The sequence below is a fragment of the Catharus ustulatus genome, chromosome 3 (genome assembly GCF_009819885.2).
Source record: "Catharus ustulatus isolate bCatUst1 chromosome 3, bCatUst1.pri.v2, whole genome shotgun sequence".
Taxonomy (NCBI): domain Eukaryota; kingdom Metazoa; phylum Chordata; class Aves; order Passeriformes; family Turdidae; genus Catharus; species Catharus ustulatus.
This window is the reverse complement of record NC_046223.1, coordinates 45404073-45430605: the sequence shown is the minus strand read 5'-3', so window position 1 is coordinate 45430605 and position 26533 is coordinate 45404073. Positions and strand designations below refer to the sequence as shown.

General features: G+C 38.0%; 1 protein-coding gene across 2 annotated transcripts in view; it reads left to right on the top strand.

Annotated features, from left to right (window-relative positions):
• Positions 1-26533, top strand: part of PCNX2 (pecanex 2) — a 155207-nt gene that overhangs the window by 90669 nt on the left and 38005 nt on the right. For both annotated transcript variants that reach the window (XM_033055014.2, XM_033055015.2), the window contains 4 exons: positions 5435-5543; positions 9950-10079; positions 23789-23847; positions 26005-26220. In XM_033055014.2, coding sequence (XP_032910905.1) covers positions 5435-5543; positions 9950-10079; positions 23789-23847; positions 26005-26220 — 514 coding nt within the window. The remainder of the gene's footprint in view (positions 1-5434; positions 5544-9949; positions 10080-23788; positions 23848-26004; positions 26221-26533) is intronic.

Sequence of the window (26533 nt, the reverse complement as noted above, 5' to 3'; positions counted from 1 at the left end):
AATGCTTGCATCAGTGCAGCTGATGAATGCAATCCCAGCTGCACTGATTTATTTTGCTTGTCTGGCTGTCTTCATATCAAGCTGATGAGTTCTGATCTTGTCCTTTTTTTCCACTTTGTGATATATGTGTATCTGTTTTTTTACAGTGCCACAGGTTCCTTCCCTGAGCTCTTGCTATCAGCTGAGAATGTAGGAAGAAGCAGCATCTGCCATGAGCAGATCCAGGGCTCTGTTAGGATTTATCATCATCTCATTGTCATAATCCTTATCATACTTACATCTGGTTAACATTTAACTTCAATTGTAAGACTTTCAAGGCTTGCTACTACAACTGCTTAAAACATGCCTATTTTGTACAGTGTCAGTGTTAAGTACTGAATGTTGTTTGAGGAATATATTCTTTCCTCCAAGGTTTGATATCAGAGACTTGGAATGATTATATTTTGATCCTCTTGTATGTATTGTATTAGACAATGATTTTGAAGCCCACAATATAAAGGCTTCAAGTGTCTGTAAGTACATGGAGATAAGGACATCCTGGGAAGTATTTGTTGTAGGTTCAAACAGGCTGCCCAAATACACCAATAGAATGCCACAATTACTTAAGACATATACATTAAAAATCTTTAGTATTTCCTGTAAATCTTGTTTTGCAGGATTTCATCAGTGAACTTTGTTTTAAATGATATTAGATAAAAACCCAAAAGTCAATGATTTGCAAAGCAAAGCCATGACCAAAATTATTCCACCGAATTTAATTTGATATCCTTAAATATATACATACTTACAGCTTTTCCCTCTTGATGTATACCAATTTTTATTGACATACCAAAAAGAAAATAAAAATATACCAGTATGTATTAGAATTTAATTCCAAAAGCTGGAGTTTCCACTTGATCAGAATTAACTTAACATGAAAAAGTAAATACTCCTCTAAGAGTCTCAGTTCAAATCATCTCAGGTTCTCAGGATCTAAGAGGAATATAAAGAAGTACCTGTTCAAACTTTGAAGTAATTTCTTTCTGCACTTAACTTATTTAATCTCAATTTGTGTTACATGTAGAGCATGTAGCTATATATATGACCATTATTTTTGTTTAAAACCTATGTGTATATATATATATATACAGGTTTTTTAAAACATACAAAAATTCAAACTTAGCAAGAAAATTTTAATGTTTATGCATTATTTAGTTACAGGGTTGCCAAGAATTCTGCTCACACAGAATCCCAAAAGATGCGAAATACATAGAAGGACCATCTAAATCTGAGAGCATTGCACAGTCTGCATCTCACACTGAGTCATTTAAATTAAGATGTTAACCTCTGCTTAGTTGATTAAAATCTACCAGGCTGAGAAAAGGAGATACTATTTCAGTGATGTTGCAGACTCCGCAAATCTTTTATTTTTCATGTATAGTTACTAATTCCCATTAATTTCATTTTTAATGGTACTTAAATTTGGTTAAGTAAGAATAACCAGATTTAAAGAAAATCCTGTGGAGATAAGTCTTTGCCTTTGCTTTGTTTACTACTCAGTAGTGTGCCAGAAGTCTGTGGAACTCATAGAAGACTTAAGGATTATTAAGATAAAATGTGTGTTCACATAGTATAAACATAAAAGATGGATGCATATTCTGCACTTTTACTTGACAGTAGTGGAAATGTTCTGGTTTAAATTTGCTGAACTTTCTGGTAATTTAAAGTCTTTATCAAAGACTTTATAAATAGTTTGCTGTGTAAAACTGTCACATGCGTAAAGATACCTAGGAATATTAGAACTTCTATGACCTCTAAATAATATATAATTATGTATTATAAGTAATATATAAACATATAATGGATTCTGCTTATTGAACTGTAGAAAACGTTGAAGATCTAATAAGGCTTAATACAGATATTATTTTATAAATCATTCTAAATTGGGATGCAGAAGTCTTAAAATTTAATCCTTTATATATATTTAAGGAAATGGTTATAAAAAGAGGGTTAAAATTCACTAGCGACTATTTTTTTCATCTTGACTTTAGATAGGGAGGTTCCCTCTTTATATCTAGCACTGTTATACCTCAACCTCCCTCATTGGAGCAAAACTCTACTGGGGATAACTTGTGTGTTTCACAGCACCACAGAAGGGCTGAGGTGTATCATCAGGTCCCTTGGCAGTGGTTTTTTTCTAGTTTGGTTTAACTAATCCTTTGCTATGTAGGGTGTCTCAATTTCTCCATGCTTCCTCACAGGTCTCATGGGCCTCTGGCTTAAAGGGTCACCAGTAAACACCAAGGCAAGGAAGGCATTGAGTACTTTGGCCTTCCCTGTGCCCTTTGCACTAGGTCCCCTGCCCCATCAGCAGGTCCATGTGATTTTTTTTCCAGTCTGTGTGTTGCTGTCGATTCACCTGTAGAAGTCCTTTCTGTTGCCTGTTACTTTTCTCAACAGATTCAGCTTCAGATGGGCTTTGCCTTTTCTCTCTTTTTCTAATCTGCTCTGAATTGTTTCTGACAATTTAAAAAAGATGAAAGTTTTCCTCTTTAGCTTGTGTCCTCAGATTACTGAAGGTTGAAATGCAGCTAGCTGTAGTTGAAATAAGAGAATAGCTCAGACTCCCTATTTATAAAAGCAATTTTAGCAGTTTCAGTTTCTTTCTGTGAGAAAAGCTCTGTGAGTTCCCCTATCAGATATAGGAGGAAGCATATTGCATATTGGATGATAAGGAGAAACAGTTTCTCAGATCGTTCTAGCAAAATGAAAAAGAGAAAATGTAAAGCCAAGTCCTCCTTTTGCAAATCTCAGTGTTGTAGTTGGTAGATGACATCACCTTTAGCAATTATAGTTAGAGATGTAAAACGATAATGGCATGTTTGCCTGAAGGCATTTTGCAGAACATGCTCTGGAAGCAGGGATTTAAGAGGTAATAGAGGCACTTGACAACTCTTAATGAAAGCAGTAGTTTGAAAATCACACATTTCCAGGCTTTTAAGTGCGGTGTTGTAAGGCTTTCAAAAACCAAGAGAGGTTCGCTGAAGTGTCCTTGCTTCATGTTCTTGTGAATGGAAATGAGCTCCTTTGCCTGTCTTGTGGAAGTGTTAGCTGAGAGGCAAATGTTGAAAGAAACAACAGAGAGTTCAAGCAATGGTGAATGCAGAAGCAGTAGGACATGTCAGATGCAACAGCAAACTTGGGCTCCATGGGCCAAGTTTTGCAAGGTGTAAATGTTAAAGAACGACAGAAAATTATGTACTAGAGCAAGGAGCCAGAAGGGTGTCCCTTCTGGGTTTGGTTTCCTAGAAAATGCAAAACCTGAATTTTATTTGAGGTTTGAAAACCTTTTGATGAATTCTGTGCTTTGAGTGCAGCTGGGGTGACTTATGGCTCTGTGATTTCAATCTGTAGCTGGCAGAACTTTGCTGGGTTGTGCTGCAGTTTTGAATTTTTGAGGTTTCCAATGCAAGTCATTGGCTTTTTCCAGCCCTTCACTGAAATCTTTTTGCAGATAAAATTTTTCTTCCAGCTATTCATTGTGATGTTTAAGATAAATAAAAAAAAGCGAAACAAAGCAACCCCATAGTCTGCTAAATAAGGTTCAAATTAATAAATGTCCGTTTGTGTTTCAGTTCAGTTTTACTTGCCTACTTTAATGCTGCAGTCTGCAAGTCACGTGTACTATTTTTGACAGAAAACAAAGTTAGCAAGGTACGAGTGTTGCAAACTAAGTAGGGGTAACCAGGCTGTACATTGAAGGGATTGTAACAGCTTGTTTCTGTCAGGGCTTTGGTGGTTTTCAATAGCATGTCTGTGCAAAGTAAGTGTAATCTATACTTTACATATCGCTCCTAATTTGAGTCATGCCAAAGCAAAAAAAATGTGTGAATCACTGCTTGCATCTCAACTGGAAAGTTTACTAATTGAAACTGGATCTAGCATGACACTGGTTGTACCAAGTTAGCAGCTGCTGTCTGATAGTTTTGTAGCACAAGGAGCAGAACAGGTCAATGCTACAAGTGATTCTTACTTCCCTCACGTTTAATATATGATTATTTACTACAGTCCGTGGAGAAGCTCAGTGAAATATCCTGTAAGTGGATGAAGATGGCTAAGTGGGCCTTTGGGGGTGGTGACTTAAGGAGGGGTGAAAGGAGCTGCCAGAGGTGTGTCCTCTCTGACTGCCAGCATACTCGTGCGTGAAGTGTGCCCAGAGCCATGCTCTGTCCCCAAGGCCAGCTGTCATGGGGAAGCTTGTGTCCATGCTGATGAATTCTCCCAGTCTGTATGACAGGTGGAGTTATGGAATTGCCACCTGGAAATGAACCATGGAAGGTTTTTGTTCAAAAGGATTCCCAGAGATTGTTTGGAAGAGTGTTAGCTGGGCCAGACCAGAACCTTCCCAGACGCCTTTCTAACAGTTTAAAAATATGCACAAATATCAGTGCTTGAGAACATTCCCTGGAAGTATTTTAATGTGCAAGTGTTGATACAGTCTGTGTCTTTCAGGGTGTTGGCAAAGTCTTGTTTTTCATGAACTCAAAAAAAAATTAACAAATTCAACATATATTTGCTATATGCATGAAATACTGCATATACTCCTGTTTCACTGTCAACTTCTGTGTGTGTTGAGCACTAATGTCTATTGAAGGCCAAATCCTTCCTGACGCTTTGTCAGGAACCCACTCTGCAATAGATGAGACACAAGATCTGTTTTGGCCTGATGCCAAGAGAAACGACAGAGGGCGAAAAATGTATTCCAGGGATTAAGTACACATCATTCTTGAATCAGAAACTGCTGGTTGCAGCACCAAACATATTTTACAGGAAGCAAAAGAAAATTTGTTGTGTTTTTCAGTTTGTATTGCACAGCAATAAAAGTTGTGCAATATTTATGCAATGTTTTTATGATACAATGGTCTTGAAAATGCAGCTACAATTCATGATTAATGCCATGCGTATGCTTACATCATGGTAGTTTCTCCCATTGAGTCAACAAATGAGAATGCTGTGTTTTTGAGAAGTAAGTCTGATTTCCGTGTGCATGGCCACACTTCACACATTGAACTTTCTCTGTTCACTGTATCCAGTTTCTGCTGGAGTCTCCTCTCCCGTAGATGTCTGACTTGTGGTCATATGTAGTCACTGTATATCAGAACCTGTTTTCCCACTTTCTGATTAGAACAGACATACTTCTGTAAGGTAATCTGGGAACTACCTCACTAAGGGGGTCAAAAATGTACCTCATTGCAAGTTTGAATTTTGAATGAAGAATATACTTTAATGCCTTACTGAGGTAAGACCTTAATACCTATGAAAGGTAACAATACAATATAAATTACCTCATGTTTATTCCAGGGCACGGTTTTTAAGTGTCTCTTTCAGATACTAGTTTTGAAATTATCTCAGTGCTTGAAAAGTGACCATGTTTTTCTTTTTTCCTTTTTTTCAGCTGTGGGACCTACTGCAGAAGTTGCAGTTCATCATGACATACATTGCTCCCTGGCAGATTGCCTGGGGGTCATCGTTCCATGTTTTCGCTCAGCTCTTTGCAATACCTCATATCCTTTATGAATTTGTGTTTCTTATTCTTAAGTTCCTCTTCATGTATGCAATTTATTTTCAGTGTTTGAATGAGATTTGAAATTCTTAGGTAATTTACTTTAAAATTTGAAAATCTTGGAACATATTCTGAGAAACACAGCTTTCTCCTTTTTTTATTCTTTTTTTGACTGCATAGGATCTGAAACTCAGAAACTGAACTCTTGACTCAACCTGGTGTGTTTATTCCCACCCAACCAAATTCTGCAGATCACTTACTTCCCTAGTCCTCAGCACTAAGTGTTGATGCATGCAGCAAGAAACGTGACAGGCACACTGCTGGTCTTATGACTGACTGAGCTCTCAAATATTAGTTTCTTTCTCAGTTGTTTCTAGTTGGTATGTCAGATATAAATTCATTTGCAACTGTTCTAATTTTTTTTTTTCAATTTCAGAAGCAGCTAGATTTTTACATTTTAATGTAATTTTTTTCATTGGGGTGCTGAGAAACATTCTGCTTTTTAACTTTTCCACTCTGCTCTTTGAGTAACAAGCTGTGTTTGTCTGTCTATGTTTGTAGAACTGTCTCCAGGTTTGTGGATACAGGGAGTAAAACACAGAGTTCAATCACCTCCAAATGACTTGTCTGTAGGGTTAAAAAGTGTATATTGAATTTTTAGAACAAAAATTATTCAATTTAAATTCAAATTCAGTTAGAAACTTGATTGAATACAGGAAAAGATGAAACAGAAAACATTTTAACTGAACAAACTTAACTTTTACCAGGTACTAACTTCTAATTTGTTCCTTCTCTGCTAGCCAAAGTTGTGGAAGAAGAGTTGACAAAGTGGTTCTAGTTTAGACCGACTGACGAGTTTACTTTGTACTGTTTATTAGATATATGCACTTTAGTCTTTGTCCCTTTCATCCCACAGGGTTAGGTTTTTTTCCCTTGAGTGATTTCTTCCATCTGCTCTTTGCTGTGAAGCATAAGTGATGTTGAGTAACAATGGTTGTGTTTCTTGATGGGAAGCCCACACAGAATAACTCCCAGAGGAAAAGTTTTAGACTGTCTCCTTATTAAAGGAAAGCACTATAAAAGCAGTGATCTGTCCTAAGAGTTTTAGGTTATTTGTAGCAAATCCTTCCAGAATTTCACAACAAAAATATATTTTCTGTTGGGGAATTTGTATGAATTTATTTAGCAAAACATTTAAGAACTAAGATTATATTTCAACAAGTTTCCCTTTAGTCACAAGTATTTTCTGCAGTGGGAACTTTGCTCTTGATAAAATTACCAATTAAATTTTGCACAATGGAAAGTAGTTAAACCAGAGTTTTGTTTGTTTACAGAGTTATTGCTAAAGTGATCTACCCTAGCTTTTTATTATTTATATTTATAGTATGCTTTGTAAATGCAAATCTGTCTTCTAAGGCAGTGCAGCAATTAAGATACTGGTTAAATGCTGAAGTTAATATTCCCACAACAGCAATAACTCTGCCTCTTTACACAGTAATTTTATTTGTTGTTATCATAACCCTGCAAACAGTAATGATAAATGCATGTTGCAGTTTACAGAGGTACTAAACCTGCCATTTCTTTACAGAGTTAATTATTTGTGTCTCCTAATTGCTTCAATCAGTTCTGCAAACAGGATGTAAATTTTTTAATTCCGAAGTGCCTGGGTGAACTTTTGCCGCAGAGCTCAGTGAGATGAGTAGTTCACCATACTTTAGTGCCTTTGAGTGCAGCGTGCAGGGCATGAAGGGCAATGCATGTGGAGCTTTGTCTGGTGGAGGTTGTAAGAGTCTGCACCATTAGAAATCTTCAGGATTTTAGGTGAATGTCTATCAGGAGTCATGCAGGTTTAGCTGATCCTGCTTGTGGCTGTTATATGGACTAGGTGACCCTTCAAAGTCCCTCTTAATCCTAACAGACCAAGAGCAGGAATGGGCTTCAAACTTGAGCACAGATCTGCAACTTCACTTCCTAGCATTTAAGTGGGTAAGATGAGGTTATGCATTTATAAATATCAGCACACTGAGAAAGGGTCGTTTGTATTTCAAAGTTAGATCTTACCTAAAAAGGAAACAGTGAAATTGGAGGGGGAAAAAAAAAGAGTTTGTAGTTGAAATTATCCTGTTTAGGAGAGTTTCTGCTTTGGTTGTTTCAGGGTTACAGCTCTAACATCAGAAAACAGAGCCATGTGACTGTCAGTTTTCCCATCCTCTAAGTGATTGTGTGCCTGAAAGGGACTTGGGGACCTGTAGTAATTGCAAGTAAAAACGTGGGTTTTGAGAAACAGAGGATTTGAGCTGGCCATACTGCATAGTTTTGTGTTAAAAGAAGGGGATGGAAGATTTTCAAAATGTCAATCTCTCACTTGTTTTGAAGCTGATCTGAATTTAAACAGATTTTTAAATTGCAAATATTAATCCTCAAAGACAATGTTTTATTTAACGTTAAAGAGTTTTTAGCTTTGGGGATTTGTTCTCAAAATTTGATTTTGGCCATTTTAGAAAGAAAATCCATTATTCACAAAGAAACAAATTCTACTTCTAAACAATGTAGCCTAACAAAGATGGTACTCAGGAAACCTGGCTTAGGTCGTATTGTAAGAAAGTATGCCTGTAAGTTTTTAACACTTCTTTTCTACTTGGACATAATTAAAGCATTGGTAGTTAGAGTAAATTAATAATGACCTAATACAAACAAATTGGATATCCTCAAATGAAAATTACCCCTGTGACAGATAATTGCCTACTGCACACATTAGATATATGTAAGAGAGTCAGATGCTGTTACTTGCTCTCGTGGCAGGCTTACAGATATAAAACAGTTAAAATCACTTTTCACAAATCAAATAGGTAATGTCTTCTACTGTCCATTTAGTAGAGCATTATGTCTTTTGAGGAAAAAAAACCCCTGTTGCTACTGATTATGTCTAAGACAGGAACAGTTCACAGTGGTGTGTGAAATATCTTAGCTCATAATGGTAGCAATTTTAAAATCAATCATTATATTAGTACCAACTTTAAAAAACGTGGTTTGCTGCCCTTATCTGTCCTCTTTGGTCTCTTTTCCTCTCTTCAGCTCCTGTGCCTCCTTCCCTTATCTGACACTTGTAAATACTTGTTCATCTTTCACAGACAGTGCTTGGTTATGACTGCACTGTAATGTGACAATTTGACTTCTTTGATGCACTTGCTTTCTGCTCTGTGCTCTCTGTCACCTTTTTAAACTTTAGACTCTCAGGGCCGCTTATTTTTCAATCTCTCTAAAGCACAAATAAACCATTACAGACCACTGTCTTTTAGCAAGGTTGAGAGATTTAAAAGGTATCTTTTGGCAAATATTTTTTCCAGATTTTTCAAATGGCTTTGGAAGTGTGGTTAGCTAGCAGTTTTATTGGAAATGCAGTACCAAGAATGATTCTGCTTTTGTTAAAATGGGCTTTCTGGGAAGTCTGAAGGATTGTGGGACACACCTACAGTATATTGCTATAGGAGGGTAAGCTAAAACACTCTGGTTATTGGGTGATTTTACCTGAAATTTAGTTTGAGATGTGCTTGATCACTGTCCATTGATAGTGGTTCCTTTAGTTCATGGCTTCTTTACTTTGCACCTCCCTCCCAAGGAGGAGGAATGTCAACTGGTCTATTATGCCAGTTTGAAGTCTTTTTCCTTAAATTTCATGGATGTGGTATGAATTAATGAGGAATTTAGGCCTAACATTTTATTTTCTTGCATTTATTTAATTATGTTCCTTTTAACTTGCATCTTTTTCAGTATCCTTATCCATCTCCTAACTTGCTTTCTAGCAGCCAGAAACATGACTACACTTAAAGTAAACTATGGGTTCAGACATTCATTATAATGTTTATGTGTGATACTTACTATTCCCCTGTCCTTACCTTCTCATTTCTTACATATTTCAATAAGTATGAAACGCTGAACATTTTTGTGCTTTTGGTCAGCATGGAATAGTAAATTCTCAGCAAGAATCAATATGAAAACTTGACTTTGAAGCAGCAGGTTGGAGTATAGAGGTATAGTTTCTTCATATATCATATGATTCCAAAACAAGAAGAAACCCATAGAATGGAACAGGGGACATGGTGAAAGCAAGACTCCACTACGGAGAAAAAATAGTTTCCAAGAGATTGGTTTCTTCCTCGTGTGTGTGTGTTTTAACTCTGTGTCAGACTCTGGAAAGGCACTTTTATGTTACAGAAGGTAGCTTAGGTAGCTGGACATGAGTGTTTGCTGCACTGCCTCTGCTTAGTATGTGTCCTCAGGCAGAGATTAGATGGGGCCACCCCAATAATAAAACTGTAGCATTGAAGAACCACTGATTGCGTGCTGTGTGATTTGGCACTGCCTGCCTTCCTCCCTTTCCATGTTACCTTAACTTACAGTTTTCAGACTCTGCTATGCTTTTTTTTCAAACTCTGGCTGCTTCAGTCTTTTCTACACCACTGAGTCCATTTTTGGGTAGCGTCATCTTCATTGCATCGTACGCACGACCAATCAAGTTCTGGGAGAAAAACTACAAGTAAGACTATTCAAAAATTTCTGCCCTTGTTATTTGTATGAGTTTTGCTCTCATTAGTTTCATTTCTGGTGGTATTTTTGTTTCCAAAGGTAATCCTTAAATTAGGGCATGAGAGGTTAATCTTTGAATCTCGTTTCTGGTGTTTTACTTTCCCGTGGTTATTTGACTATTTCTGAAAATGTATTTAAGCAATTATCAGTATGTTACAGATGAGGCTCATGTTGCATTTGTTGTACAGGCACACAGTAACAAAACTGTGAAAAAGAAAAAAGCCGTAAAACTCCCAGTTGTCAGCCTTTTTTGTCTTGCTAGCTAGTGCTAGCAACTAAATCTGTGAAGCCTTTGGCATTTGCAGTGAGACTGCATAAATACATTTTATACTGACTAGGCTGATTAAATGCTACCCTTTGGAATGCAGCAGGTAACTGCAGCTGCAGAACTGTGATATGAGAGACAAAAGGAAAATTGCATTGGCCAAGTCAGGACTTGACTCACCAGTGAGAAGGGCCATGCACTTAACATACCTCATGTGTTAGTGTTGCTGGTGTATCTTAGTTTGAAGAGTTTTACTTTGTTGTGTTTTGTCTTGTGTCAGTGAGTCAATATATACTCATCTATAAAGAAATTAGTCAGATAAAGCCAGGTTGTGTAAAAAGGCTTTGTATTAGTTTCTGAATATGATGAGATTTGTGAAACCTTTCAAGGGTAGCTGAATTTTGCACACTGGGACTAGATCTTAACAAAATTCTCTCTCACATCTTTTTTTTACTGGGTCAACAATTTAGTTCTTTCAAGGGTGGGAAGTGGAGGACAGTTATGGAAAGGCAGAAAACTACCACTAATCCCACTGACAGCTATACATTTTTGGGTGGAAACTTTGAACAATATTAAGTAGGAAGTGAGGATTTTAACATCTGCTACATTTTACTTCAACCAGAGCATTTTGAAGGCATGCAGTTCCCTTTCTAGAGAACCAACCTCTGTTGAAGGCACATCTCTGCCATATAGTTAGGTTAGTGCCAAGTTTTTAGGTTACTGTGAAGGGAGATAGAGGGGGTAATTTATATTTCCTTTTGGTTTGTCTAATCTTTTGATACAAAATGAGCAGGAGATATTCATAGGAATTATCAACAAATGGTTGATACTTACTAGTTTAACAAGGGTTTAAGTGTGACTTGTTTTCATCAGTAGTGACCATTTGTGATTCCTACTAAGGGAAATTAAGAACTTGATGCTAATAGTTTTGCAAAGCAAGGTAATTATTTTATCCATAAACTGTGAAACCTCAAGTTCAGAAAACCAAACCCTTTTAATACTTTAATCCACCACCACTCATCCTTTCAAAATAAGCAGCAACCACAACTTTGTCTTCAACCAGAAGGCTTATGTTATTCTTTGTAAAAAGTTATTCTTGTGCTTGTTAGAAAGTCTACTATATCTTCTATGATCTCACTTAAAACAAAAACCACAACCTTGCCTCTCGAAAACCTTTCAGAAGTAGAAAATAGCCTTGTAGAAGGTTCAAGTTGTCATCAAAGTGAAATAAGTCTTTACCTGAACCTGTGGCATCTCAGAATAAGTACATGGAATGATTCCTTCTAAATTTGTATTCATTTTGTCTCTAGTACTTCTGATTCCCCTTTGCCTTATTCCATTTACATGAACTGCTAGCCAGAATAAGTGAGAGTTGGGCTGAAAAACTCCTGGTTAATTAAAAGGACACTGTGAAAAAAGCAACAGAGGGGAGTAATTTTGTATTGAGATGGAAATTTTCTACAAAATATTTCAATTAATTGAATGGAATGAATGAGCCTTGTCTTACTGCTTTGAATTTTGACCTTTCAACCTGTAAAAATTCAAAGGGATAGCATAATTGCTTTTTTTATTTTGAGCTGTGGAGTTAGATAGGGTCAGGAACTTGAGCTGGATTGGAAAGTTGTTCTGGCTCCTGCACATTTGCCTGTCTTTGGGCTGCAGTTCCTTACAAGCAGATGTGCACTGACTTTTAAGGTTATGTAAGACAGAACAAACACATAGGGAAGTTGCTGTACAGATTTGTTTTTTGGAGTGCATTGATAGTTTTCCCAAGTTCAGCTCAGGGTATTCGTGGAAATTCACCGGTCCACTGCAGTGTTGCCTGAGATGAGTTCATGCAAAGCAGAAGCTCTTGGAGATTTTTTTTTTGCTGTTTCCATACTCACTGCTTGTTGAGAGGAACTTTGCCCAGGGGAAAGCTATCTTCAATGTACTTTATATTACTTTTTTTTTCCTGCCTACTTCATATACTCATTTTCAAACCCTTCCTTGCTATTGATGACTACATTAAATTATCACATATTAGCTACAAATAATTAATTTACACTTACATGAAGTTAGATATTGCCAGTTCCAAGGTTATTTTAAAAATATAATTTAAATGGAATAACTGAAAACAGGTTTGACAAGCAGTCTAAGTATCAAAATTGGTTTTCTTTCAAGTCATAAATTAGATTGCTGTCATAGATTGTCATTTCTGTACTGATTGTAATCAGCGTTTACACACTTTTCTGTTGTCAAGCAAACTTCATTGTTGTTTCACTTAAGGAAGAATTATTTTTGCACCCCACTTGAACCAACAGCCTGAAATTAAATGAGAAAAAAAATTTAGTTCATTTTTGGTAGACTGAATCCAAAGTTGAAACTTTGAGCTTTATCAAGTACAGAGTATGTTTATTAATAGGACAGGGCTACTAGACCAGTAGTCTTGAGTGCTGAGTAACTGATCCAGCTCTTCCTTGAAGTGATGGTTTGGTTGTCCCTACCTGGTGTTTGCTGAGTGTGCACACATGTATCTTGTGTTTCCAGTTTTCTTTTAGTCCCACTTTTTCTGCTGGCTAAAGAGGAGTTTGTATGCTCCGGTTTCTCTGACTGAGCTTCTTCCATTCTAGGTGATGCAAGCTGGAGCTGAAAGTCTTGGAGAATTAAAATGTTTGTTTTTTCAATGAGCTGAAGGGCTCAAGTGGGTAAAAAAAAAAAAAAGTGATTAATTTTGATAGCAAGCAAACTGTGAAATTCCTAACAGGCTCTTCAAAATTCAGGAGTCGTGCTGTGCCTGTTTGGGCTCTTGTGGTGTGTGCACAGAGCATGGATGTTCTCCCTTGCAATCACCAGATGCTGTTTGTTTTTAATATGCCCTTTGGTACTCACTGCAGGCAGGGTCTGCTATACCAGTGCATCACTGAGGTCAGTGATTCTTCAGAGAGGAAAACGGTGTCTAAAAAGAAGAAAAAAATAAGGCATTGAGGAAGGTAAATGAGAGTGAAGAGCTCTTGCAATCACAGTTTTGCAGCTTTTGCTGCCTTTGTTGTTGAAAAGAGAGGGGTATAAAATCGGAAGCTGGGGTGCTGCTCATGAGCTGGTTACCTTGTGGGAGTTGAACTATGGGAATTTTTCTTTCTGTCTTTGTTATTTTTGGGTTTGCTTTTCTGCAAAGGAAGGTTTACTGTGACACTGGTTTTGTCCAGCCATTGGCCTGGGACCCGCTTTCCATTTTGAAGACAACTCTTTTAGTCCCTATTTTCACAGCTGTTGGAATGATTAAGCTGTAGATGTTAGAGAGAGAAAAGGAAATAGCAGTAAATCTTGTTTAATGTATAGGCACTTTAAAGCATGAAGTGTTTGTCCAAATGCTATTGTTCAATTCTTCTGCTTTTGCTTTTTTTTTTTTTCTAATACTTTGTCATGCTGTGGCCTGACTCTGTCCTTCTCCTCCCTTCCTCTTATCTTCCTTTGTGTCTTGGATATGACAATGACAGAACAGAGTAGAAAGTTTACTTTTATTCCCCAGTGGGTCTAACAGCTGGATCATGTGAACAGCCTATTTGTTCTTTGCTGCGGCTTTGACTTGTCCCCACAAACAGCAAACTGCCACCAGGAATCTGGAGATTTCACTGTTTACAAGCTGCTTGTCTCTCCTGCACCTTCCTGTTTCTATTATTCTGATTCAGTGCCTATTTTTGGGTAAGGCACAGCTTGCATTTGCTTTGAAGCACCTTGAATGAATTACAGAGCGGTGTAACTGAATTAATTAGGTGTCTCTAAAGAGGCTGTGATTAAATTGCCAGTTATCTCAGACTGGCATTACAGGATGCCTCTCTGTGTTTGGGACTATGTGAGCAAGCCTTTCTTTTCTCCATCTTTAAAAAAAGTGTATCACTGGGTTATTGTTCCAGTCATTGTGGTCTGCAAAATTACCACCTGTAGGGTTAATACAGCTGGGAATGGAGGGTGAGGAAAACTTGCCCTGCTTCAGATGTAGTGCAGATGGCTTTTTCTTCTCTTTTCCTGCCAACTCACTTGACCTGCCCATCGCAGACAGCCTGCAGGTGGAATGGGAAGAGTTTTCCCAGTGTACACGTAATTCTGGTTGACCCCACATTATGCACGTGTGGGAAAAGGAGCTGTGAAAAGTACCTGGCTTCTCCCTCCCTTTTCCCCCATAAAATAACAGACCTTCCACTTCCAAATGCTTATTTTTAACACACGCTGGTGCCTCTGGTTTCCCTGTGAGCCTGCTCATCTGTTACAGCTGTTAAAACCCCTGCTCCAAACATAAAATGTCATTCACCCGTAACTGTCCATGTGTTTCACTTGGGATCTGCACACTCAGATCTTTCAAGCTGTTCTCTTTAGGACTGGATTTCTTTTTTCTTAGTCTTTTTCTTGCTGTGTTGTTTGATTTTTCACATGTTTTTAGACCTCCATAGTAGTGATAGAGGAACAACTGCAACAGATGTTCATAGTTCAGTAATGGCTTGGACTTTGAATGAATAGCACAATTTCAGCATTTTCCCACCTTTTTTCTGCTAATTGACAGGAGATAGTGTTTGCCTTATTTCATCAAATATCATCTCATATGTTATGAGATATAGTAGTTCTAACTACTGTTGTCACTGCCCTACTTAGGGTTCAAACTTCCTTGAGTATTTCTAGCTACCTGGTCTGACAGCCACATTGAAGCCTTGAGTTTTAATATTCATTGCAGTTGTTTTAGTTTCTTCCAAATGGATTTCTCTACAAATTTTTGTGTTTCCCTCTGGCTACCTCTATTTCTGTCCTTTTTTTTATGAACTGACCAGAAAGAAGCACAGTATTTCTGTTTGCTCTGAAATGAACTGAGGTTCTAGTGCCTTTGGTCATAGCTATTACTCGATGATGACTGTTTATCCCTTTGGTGACTGTGACTCTTCTAAGAGAGGTCTTCACTGAGTTGGCCTCAGATCTCCTCCAGGCTTTTATTGAAAGTTGAGTTAATTTAGAACTTGTCAAAATAGTATAAATAGCGTAAAAAAGTATCAACGTGCAGATAAACCTGAAATGGGTGCTTATTAGTTCATGGGACTTACAATTCAAAACAAATAAGACCAACGAATGAACGGTTTTTGACCTTAATTTTTGGGGTGTTGCCTCCAAATCAGAAGGGCTTTTCCAATCCTATTTACAAGTATGTAGAATTTGGTGAGAGTCTTTCTGGACATTTCGGAGGTGCTTAGATACACCACAGCCTAAACTGAGGGATGTTTAGGCTTGGTATCCTTGTGTTTACCATTGATGCAGTTGTAAGTGGCACTCCCTGGCAGGCAGTGGTGCAAAAGCTAAAATATTAGCAAACTGCTGCCATTTTTCCTTTGTTTCTCGTAAGATTGGCAGATTTCCCAGTAGAGGTGATTTTTAAAAAAAAAAAAACAAACATGCTCCCCTCTTTAAACAATGACTATAAACTGGTCTTTGGGAAGTTATTCCGTTCTCCAGGGCCATTTGTGGCCATGGTTCTGGCACTGGCGGAGAGAATAGAGAAAACCAAAACGTTTGAAGAACAAAGAACATCTTTGTGTGTACTTCAGCCTTAGTTCTTCGTGAGCTCTCTGAAATTGCATGTTACTCATTAGACTTATTCATCTGACTGTCTTCTCAAGACCCTTCCCTGTCTGCTCCCTGCTGCAGTGTGTAACCACCCTCTGTTTTGCACACCACCAGTACTGCCCATGGACTTATACCAGCAACAGTTTCCTGGTTTGGGAGTCTTTAATTCCATTCAGTATAGAGCTTTGCAGTGTGAAAAAGCCACATTCAGGTGGGGGGGGTGCTGCTTCAGGTACAGCCCCAGGCTAAAAGAAACCCTTCTAGAAATTACCTTCTCTTTAGTGTCTTGAGCTGTGATCTCCCCTAAAGTGACCATGTGTGCCCCTTTGGCTACCTGCTGTAGCATGGAGCTGTGCACACCTCTCTTGAACCTAGTCCTCAGCTCATCACTTGACTCCATGTGTAGAGTCACCCTGAACTGAGAGACTGTGAGAAAGGATGGGCAAGGAAAACCAGGCACCTCTAATCAAGTAGGTTTGGTATTAAAATAAGTGTTTTCTGAGTTGCCTGGATTTTCACACTCAAGGGAGGCTATACAAAATTCAAAGATGTAGTTTAACTGTTTGGCAGTATCTCTTTAACTGGTAACATCTCTTCTCAAATTTTTGCCCCTGGCAGTCAATAAAACAAATTGAGGCTAATTGAATAGGAGCCATATGTGTGATAATTAATTGGGAATGTATTCTGATTCAGTGCTCTGTAGTTCCCTGCCGTGTTAAAGATGCATTCACAACTCCACTGAATCATTCTAAGAGGACAGAGTAAAGACAGAAGGGAGACATCAGAAAGGGAATGCATGCTGAGATCAGGAGGAACACAAGTAGAGATCAAAACCGTAAGTGGCATAAATGGAAAGGGAAAGGGGTGGGTGGGCAGAAAGGAAAAGGCATGCAATGAAATATCTGGGGGGTGTAACCCAATAGGCATGGGTAAGCAGGAACTCAGACCTACAAAGGAGAAGAAATCATGAGCATGTACAGGAGGGCTTTTAAATAAATATTTGGAAAGAAAGGCAGCAACAGGATGTAATAGACAATAATGGACTCCCTTCAGAAATAGGGCACACGTAATGTTTTAAGGGTGTGTGTGGATATACAGTGGCATTAAAGATTTATAATGCTGTTCATCTAGTCATTAGCTTCCAAATTATGTAAATCTAATGAGATCAAGTTAATACATGAAATTTCTGTCATGTCGAATATTGGAAACCCCTTGAAATGGGTTGTCTGAATTTCCATAAGAATGAGTGTTCTCAGCAAGTGTTCATCCATTCACTTGGGTAATGTAGATCATGTCTGTGTTGGATTTAACTGAATCAAACATTTAGAGGCAAGTTGAAGTTTGGAGTACTAAACCTAAATCTTACATTCAAGGAAATGCTTTTTAAAGTCACTTTTGTCAAAATGTGAAAACAGGAGGAGATGTTCAGCAAGTGTAACCATTCTAACCAAGGTGATAAGAGATGCTGTGCACAGGTAGTGGCAGGGGGCTGTTCATGCTACTGCATACTTGGGTCTTGGTTGTCTCCTGATCTGCAAAGGTATGCACTGGCCCCAGTTTGCCTGGGGCTTGTAAGAGCAAAATGTAAACCATCTCTTCTTTCTGAGATAGTGCAAAATGCAGAATTGTGTCACCATTGCCACTGAGAATTGCTTTGGAAACTTTGTGTTAGTTGGGTAAATACTGGATGAAAGCTAATGGGATTTTTTTTTTTCTTTTGAAGTCCTTTGACTAGCAGTGTTTGCTCTCAAAATATCAGAGATGTTTTCAGTCTGAAGAGTACTGTAGAGGATACTAAGATGAATGCTGTAAATTATTAACATTCTCGATAGTCCTTGCAGTAGAAAAAAAAAAAACCCGGAGGTATTGAAAGTTATCACTCTTTTAGATTGGATTTTGTACCACTGCACAGTAGCAGTAAGGTTTTTGTTGTTCTTCAGTGTTAGGAACACTGATGCTGCATTTGCACGTTTGTAGCAGTGGAATGGCGTGGTTAGCTTCTGTTTTGTCTCCTTTCATCTTTTGGTGGGAAATGTGGATGTGGAAAACCCTGTAGTGAACTAAACTAGTGTTTCTGACACAGGCTTTCTTTGGAAGACCAGTTTTTGTCTTGGTCTTGTATTTACGAATGCTTTCTTGCTAAGCAGTCACATTGAGTCTGAAAGTGAAAATTAAAATATCTTAAACATATGCTTTTTTTAATATTGTACACTGAAAAAGCATGAAAACACTTTGTTATCAGCAGTAAAGAATATCAAGAATGAATTCTGAAATGTCTTGTTATCCTTTCCTCCTTTTATGATGTTTAAACAATGTTTCTTTCTTTGTGTGGAGTAAAGGAGAAAAACATCTTGGCCTCATTTGCTGAAGTAGCTCCCAACATTTGTTTTGGTTTTGTTTCCCCCCCTCCCCCCATCTGTTCTCACTCTCTCTGGTGAAAACTTGACCAGGATATTTCTCATCAGCTCCTTTCTACTCTCCAGCTCCTTGCAGTTTCTCAGGCTTTTGCTGCTTCACTCATAGGTCCATCAGGGCAGAGCCCAAGTGAATCAGTCTTGTGGAGCTCTTTGCCCAGGGCTGGGCACAGTGTGGTACCTTTCCCTGAATGTTTGTGTTGGCTCATGATAGAAACAACAGAAGAATAACACTCATATGTACTATTTCAGATACCTGTTTTTGTGTAATGTCATTAACACATTTGCTTTTAAATTAAAAGTACTTATTTCACCTGCAAACAGCAAGGTCCAGCTGTGAAGTAGAGTCCTGTGCTAAGCCCCATTCTTAGAGGAACCTGGATCTTGACCTTTTTTACATCCTCAAGAGTGCAAACAAAAAATCTCTGCAGTTGCGGAATATTTCCACTTCTTCAAAGCTTCTACTATTGTGTAGTAAAAAATATTCTGAAGACAGTAATTAAATGTCTTTTAAGATAAAAAGCATACTTAGACAAGGGGAAAGAAATTAAATAAGACAAAAGCAGAAATATTGATGGCATTTTAGTAAAACATTAGTGAGTATTTGAAAGTACACAGATGCTTAAATCACCTGGCTTACAAATAAGAGGTGAATTCCCCAACTAAACCTTTGAATGTCAAAGCATTAAGGTAGACTGTTTAACCTGTGTTTGGGCACTCAGCTTTTGATCTCAAGTTCACACCTCGCATTTTCATCCCCCTTGCTGTAGAAGTGCAGCAACTTCCAGACGGGTGTTGGAATATGCCAAATAAACGTGCTGAGTCATCTCAGCAGATGACTCTGGTTTTATCACCCACTTAAACCAACCACAGCAACAAAAAAAAAACAAACCAAAACCTTCAAAATATTAGAAAAGCAGACAAACCACAAAAAGTCCCAAACAGACCCAAGAAGCCTCAAAATCAATTACAAAAACCTTTTTAGGAAAGTAAAGAAACTTAATAACAGGAAGAGTTATTGATAATAAGACCTTTCTGTGTTTTAAAAGGGTGCTTCAACATTGCTGTCTTTAACAACTGGGACTTTTTATACCTTGACCTGGTTTCCTAGTTTGCAATCGAAGCCACTTTTTATTGTTGTTAGATGAAACAAAGGCCCAATCAGGCAAGTAGAGGAGGAAGAAGGGACAAAAAACGATAATCTGATTGAGTGATCAGGAAAGAAAAATTGTTTTCTTTTTTAAGAGATCCCTCTTCTTTAATGTGAGTTAAACCCAAGTTGTATCTTCCATGCAGCTGCCCAGAAAACCTGGGCAGGGTCATGCATGAAGGGGCTGTCAGCCAGCCCTTGCTGTTAAAATCATACTGAAATAATTCTGTCTTTTAGATGAAATTGATTTTAAAAAATTGATTTTACTTCAGTGTCCTTCCCCTTCCAATTAATACCATTGTTTTTACCTCTGGTGTCCTTCAAATACTGATGGATGCTTGCTTATTCTGCCATGTCATTCTCCTCCTGCCTCACATTGTAGACAACTGCTGCTGTGTTTTTAATGCTGAGCCTTTGTTTATAGAGCAGCAGCATTTAAGCATTCACAGGAAAATACTAAAGATTTTTTTTTTCCAGATTCCCATGAATAATCATAGGGCTGCAGCACAGTAAAGTTTCTCTCTTTTAAATTTGCCTGTTAGATGTCATCGAAGAGTGGATTAAAATTCATTGGACACAGACAAAGAAAAACTTTGGATCAACCCTAGAAAGGCATCTTTGCATCTCCCAGAGGGAAACTGCTTTTCTTTGTTTTGTTCTCTTTCAAAGCAGAGATCCTCTTCTACACAGCAGGAATCCTGGAAATCTTGAATTTGTGTTTTGGGGGAAAACTCAGCAGCAGGGCAGATAGAACAGCTGGAATTACATTTTGATCTTCTGGAAATAATGATTTATTTAGAATTATTTAATCAGCAATGATTTATTTATTTTCCTCGATTTACCTGATTCTCAATATACTCTCTGTATTCTCCAGACTGCCTTAATCCCCCTTAGCCTTTTTTCTATCTTTCTAAGAAATTGGGGAAACTGAAGTGGAAGAATAAAATCTTTCCAGGCAGTATGTTTGGGAAAGAGAATATAGGAAGTGGCTTCATTTTTTTGCAAAAGGCAGCAATAGTTTTAATGCCATGAACAGTGCTGTACAAACCGGTGGGTTATCCCTGTGTCCGTGTAAATGGGGGATTAAAAGAGCATGAAATAGATATTTCAGGAACTAAGCAGGATGTTGGCTTTAAAATTGCTGAAGACTTAGCTGAAGACAGTCCAACACAATCAGTTTTTCTCTAGGGCAATTGCTGGAGGAACTGTACTTGGTTTGCATAAAATAATGCAATTCAGGAAGAAATTCAATTACTGAGCTAATTATCACATTGGCTGAGTGGTAACAACCAAATATGAAGTAAGAGGCCACTGGAGGAAAGCCCAAATCACCTACTAATCCCAAAAGTTCACAGTGAGAGGTCCTGGTTGAGAAGTAAAGGTTTGATTGTTAGGTGTAGTGAATTATAGTTTAATCCCATGCAAATTCCCATTGCCTTCAAGAAGATACAAACACAACTTTGGTTACTAATAATAGTAGAAGACTTTTAAAATCCAGAATTGATTACCTGACAGCATTTATTCAACTAAGCTGAATTTCAGCACAGAAGTTTGCTTTATAAACTGTCTATATTACTCTTGGTCTTAAAAAATTATACTTCGTAATAGCTGTATAAAGATTTGAGTTTTTCTAGTAGTGTCTGAAAAGGTAAATTCTTGTCTCATATCCCAAGGTCCATGTTTTAGCTGCTAACCAAAGCCTTAATGAAGCCTGGTTTTGTTTTGTTGGGTATTTTGTTTGTAAGAGCTGTTCTATTTTCTTCCCTTTTCCCCAACCAGGCTGCATCATCTGTTTTGGAGTGTCCCACAGCACTTGAGATTTTCCCTGATTGTTTAATGCATCTTTCTGTTGAAGGAAAAAATAAGTGGGGAGGGGAACAAAATAGACCCAGAGCTGTGTGCTGGCCAAAGGATTCCTGTTTGTTATAGATTAGAATTTTTGGAAGTATTGGTTGATTTTGTGGGTCTCAATGTGCCTCCAGAACAGAGATGGTAAGCAACTGGGGTAAAGAATAGCATTAACTTTTACCTTACACTACTGCACTTACTTCAGAGGGACTGAAAGTTAATAAAGTGTCTCATAATCTTAAAACATACACATTTGGAAATCAGCAGTGCTTCTCTGCTGAGAATAGAAAATTGATTGAATTCCACAACCTAACATTTATGCTTGCTTTCACATATGCAGGTGGATATATATCAGAGTGAAAGAATTCTGACAACCCTTTTTAGAGTAAAATGATTCTTTATATTCTAAACTGCTTAGAAGGCCCTTCCCCCCATTGCCATTTTCTGTTGAATAGGAAATTATAACTGCAGTTACAACAAGCTGAGCCAACTAGAAGCAGGAAGATAAATAATGCCTCAAATAAAATGTTAATCTATGTATATAATATACTAATAATAATTGCAAATAATTTTAATTACAAATAATTTTAATTAAGACTTTTTTTTCTCAATCGTACTTTTTGCAAAGTAGAGAACGTGCCTTTTTAATGAAAAAAAAAAATCCTTTTTAAGGAAAAATGTCCTTTTGGTAGGAAGTAGAGCTAAAGCAAATCTGTTTCTCTTCTGTCTACTACATGGAAACCTGTGTGCAATTTTTCTGTTGGTCAGTTTTCCACAACTTTTTTGGGGAGGCTGCAGAGAGTAGATGGAAAGATTTGTAACATGTCAGTGGCATACTTCTCCCAGCTGGATTCAGCATGAAGTTACACACAAAACCCTGGAAACCAGTACTGAGTCTCTGCTTCAAAGACAACATTATCTTTACGTCATCCTTTTACAGGGTTACTTAAGCTGTTTGAAAACCTCCCTTAAAAGCGATCCCTCTTTGGTGCCGTCTTCCTTGGGGCATGTCTGCAGTTTTCACAGTGAATGGTTAAGTTCAGACTGTGGTGGTTGCTGGCCAATCCCCAGCCTGTTCAAAATCTCCTCTGGACCCTCTGCTCCCCATGCCATCAACCAGACCCCAGCTAGTCCCACCCAGCTGTTCCAGTCTCACTACTGTTCCACCAAGGACACGATGAGGGCCACACCTGGGTGTCTCTCTTGGATCCCATGCCATGGAGGGTAGTGGTGTGCCTCTTCTCCCCTGTGCTTGCAAGCATTTGTACAGATGACACCCTTGCCACTGTCACATGTAACCTTATGCTGACTGTTGTTTGGGCCTTGTCCTGGTTTTGCTTTAATCTCATTTTCCGAGGAATCAGAGATCATATTTGCATATTTGATAGATAGGCCTTCTGTTAAGGCTAGTAATTGAGGGCAAAACTTTTGAGGCAATATTCTTAATGAAGTGTCTGGAAATCCTTATATACGCATGCCAGAGCAGTATTTCAGGCAAATTGATGTTTACCTATAGCATTTTTCATTAGCCAGAGTTCCAGTTTTACCCCAAGTACGCTGGGATGCCTGGGAGATGCTTTGGACTTGGTGTTGAACATTGCTACTCACCGCAAAAATCACTCTCTTCTGTTTAGCACATGCTGGCCCACAGTGATTTGCTTATTCCTTATTTTCTGACTTTAGTAGTGTCTTTTGTTACAGGTAGTAATAAAAGCTCAATCCAATCTACCTTTTTAGTTGCCTTGTCTTTTGTAATTGTTTTTCCTGTGTTGTTTATATTCCCCTGCTACAGTGAAAATACTGACTAGGCAATTCATAAGGGTGACAGAGTTAGTGCCTGTATGAACTAAGGCCCTCTAATTTACTCTTTTTCAAGCAATAAGAATGAGCAGGGGCTCTCCTGTTGCTGCCTAGCTAAATATGAAACTAAATAAAGTATTTTTGTATTGTTGTTTGTCCATAGATGGTACACACCTGCAGAAATGTTTTCACCCAAGGAAAACTCCTTGAGTCCAGCTGTTTCCCTTAAGGCTTAGAAGGAAAGAAAGACTGATTAAATATTCTTTCTATTCACTGTTTTGGTGGCACCTGGCTGATTTGTTTCTGGAGCCAGTTCAATTATTTATGTACATAGTGTTGTGTCAGATGTCAAATTCTAAATGGACTGTGCCCCACAAGAAGGAAAATGGGCAGAAAGAGTATGCTGATAAGCTGCAATATCAATAGCAATACTGACCTGAAATAACTATGTATGCCTGATGAATGGACTAGTGTGAACTGACTAATTATTTAAACACAAAATGAAGAGATGTGTTAAACACAAAAAGTGTTTATTGTGAGAATTGTTTATTAAAAAAAAAAATAATAATTGACTGTAAACATGTCTTTATTTCCAGCACCAAAAGATCGGACCATTCCAACACCAGACTGGCAATTCAGATTGAAAAGGATGCAGGTATGGCCTGGGGCTTTGGGTGTCTTGCTTGATTTGCAAAATACGATGTATTTATACGCTGAGGCTTTTTTGGGAAAACTAAGAGGTGCAAAGGGTTTAAATTTGTGTGTATAGACCAGAGCATTTTAAATGTAGCAGAGCATGAGTTTAAGTTGTGTGACCTGATGAGTAAATTTAGTCCTCAATTATGTGTAGCTAATTAGACAGCTGCTGGACTGCCAATTGTTTGATTAATCATAATATTGGAGTTTGTGTGGAATATGTAGTGTACACCCTAGCTAGACTCAGAGGTCAGCTGTGGGCAAGGAAGGGTATCAGTGCATTAAATGAGCACCAATCTGTGCCATGCAAAGTGGCTTCCCATGCCACACCGAGTGGTTCCTGTGAGATGAAGTGAGAGCAGTTTTTGGCACATCAGCTGACCCCCTTAAGTGCCTGGTGGGACAGAGCTCTTTTTGGAGGGGACTGATACCAGTGTCACATGCCAAAATCCCATCCTAGTGAGAAAGGCCAAGGTTTTTTCACTTTAGTGTTCTGGGGCCAATTTTATCTTGCCATAGAGGTGGCCAAGGTTGTATTATAGAGTTAGAAGTTTACATTTGAATTATTGCTAGTTTACTCCCCCGCCCTTTTTATCCTTATCCATTACATCAGTAACATGAACAAATAAACATGAACAAATACGCATCTTCAAACAGAAATGGATTAAATCCAGGTTTTCCAGGAAGGCAAGAGAGGTGTTAGTAGTTTGAAGCATGAATGGTGCTTTTTAGTTATTTATCGTTTAAGGCAGGGAGCTAAGATTTTTCCGAAGGCCATTTTGTCATCTGATAGCAATGACCTTTAGCATTATTATATATACCAGGAAGTTAATTATGTTTTAAACCCTGGAACTCAAGAAAAGCATTCTTTTTGTGTATGTGCTTAAAAGACTCATTTTATGACTTACTTAAATGTTGACCACATACACTCCAGAAGGTGCACATGTGAGTGTCTGCATGGACATGGGCACACATGGACAAACATACCAGGCTGAGTGCATAATGGCTACGGGCACAAAAAGCAGTGTAGTTACAGGCCCTCTCCTCCTCTAGTATCAAGGAGCAGTTTATAGGGGAAGCCGTAGCCTCTGCAAACCTCATCCTCTGGATGTTTTCTCCTCCACGTTAGATCTCTTCCTAAGTATGCACAAACATAAAAAGGCATGACTGCCTGTACATCCATATCCACGTACACTCCATGCATAAAAATATACCAAGATGTTGGTTTGCACATGTATTGGTGCACCAACATTTTAAGAGTATTGAAGGTGGGAAGAGAAAAGAGGGAAAGAGGGAAGAGGAAAGCAGTTCTTATGTCAAGCATATATTGTGTAAAAGAGTACAAGCACAGGATAACACCACAATGGATTATGTGGCACCATGATGGCATCTGTGAAGGGTTCAGGCCCTTCCACAAATCACCATCATAAAGTGCTCCTTTTAATTCAGTTAAAGGCCGTAGACCTTTATGAGATGACACTTCCGGACTGTGATAGGGTGTTTTTCACCTGGGCATTTGGTCCAAGCAATGTGTAACTGAACAGCTACAATTTTTTAAGTGATAGTTCTAGTGGTGAATGTTTTATTCCTACTCAGTATACTAAGTAACCTCTTTTAAAATAAGTATCCTCATCTTAAGTACCCACAGATTCTTCACGGACAAAGCCTTGAAAACTTCCTGGAGACTAAAAGAAAGAAATCCCAACAAAATTATTGGTAGCTGTGTGACCAAAGAATTTTAAAATCTCAGAAAAAGCATTCTGATTTAAGCATTTGTTCTGAATTAAAGGTTTTTTGTTTCTTTAGATTAAGAATAGTATGTAGACATTAACTTAGCATTGCAAAGACTTTTAGTGGGGCCAAGAAATTCTTACTGTTGTAAATCATAGAGGTTATTTGATAGAACCTGAAATATGTGTTATCACTAATGTGATCTTTTATTTACAATATTGTTCATATTAACCTGATTCTTTGAAGGGCTACTTAGGAAATGTAGATTTATAAAGTATCAGGAAGATATCTAGGTAGAGGAAGATTTAAGTAGGAATTAAAAAGAACATTTAATCTTATGCAGAATTATTTTATTTTTTACAAATGTGTGCTGTTCTGGTTGTAGGAAATGATGACAATAATCTCAACTCCATTTTTTATGAGCATTTGACAAGATCTCTGCAGGAGTCTCTTTGTGGAGATTTGATCCTGGGCCGCTGGGGAAACTACAACACAGGAGACTGTTTTATTCTGGCATCAGATTATTTAAATGCCTTTGTGCACTTGATTGAAATTGGAAATGGCCTTGTCACCTTTCAGCTCAGAGGGCTCGAATTTCGAGGTAAGGATCCATGATGATTTAAATAGCAACAAAACCAGCAATAAATCCTGTCTTTTTAATCTATCACAACTCTATAGTAGGACATAGAGTTTGAGGACCTTTCTCTTTCTACAGGTACTTGTCTGTCTAAAAGCTTGGTACTTCTTTGTATCACTATATGAATGTTGTTTTGAAATGTAGATGGTAAGAAATTTGGAGCCATGTTCTGCTGTATCATAAGACTTTCAGAAAGAATTCTTGTTGAGTGGTCTGCTTGGTTCACGGATCTTTTGAGTAATGCTTAGTTATGTTTTCAGATTATTGATTTTCCTCC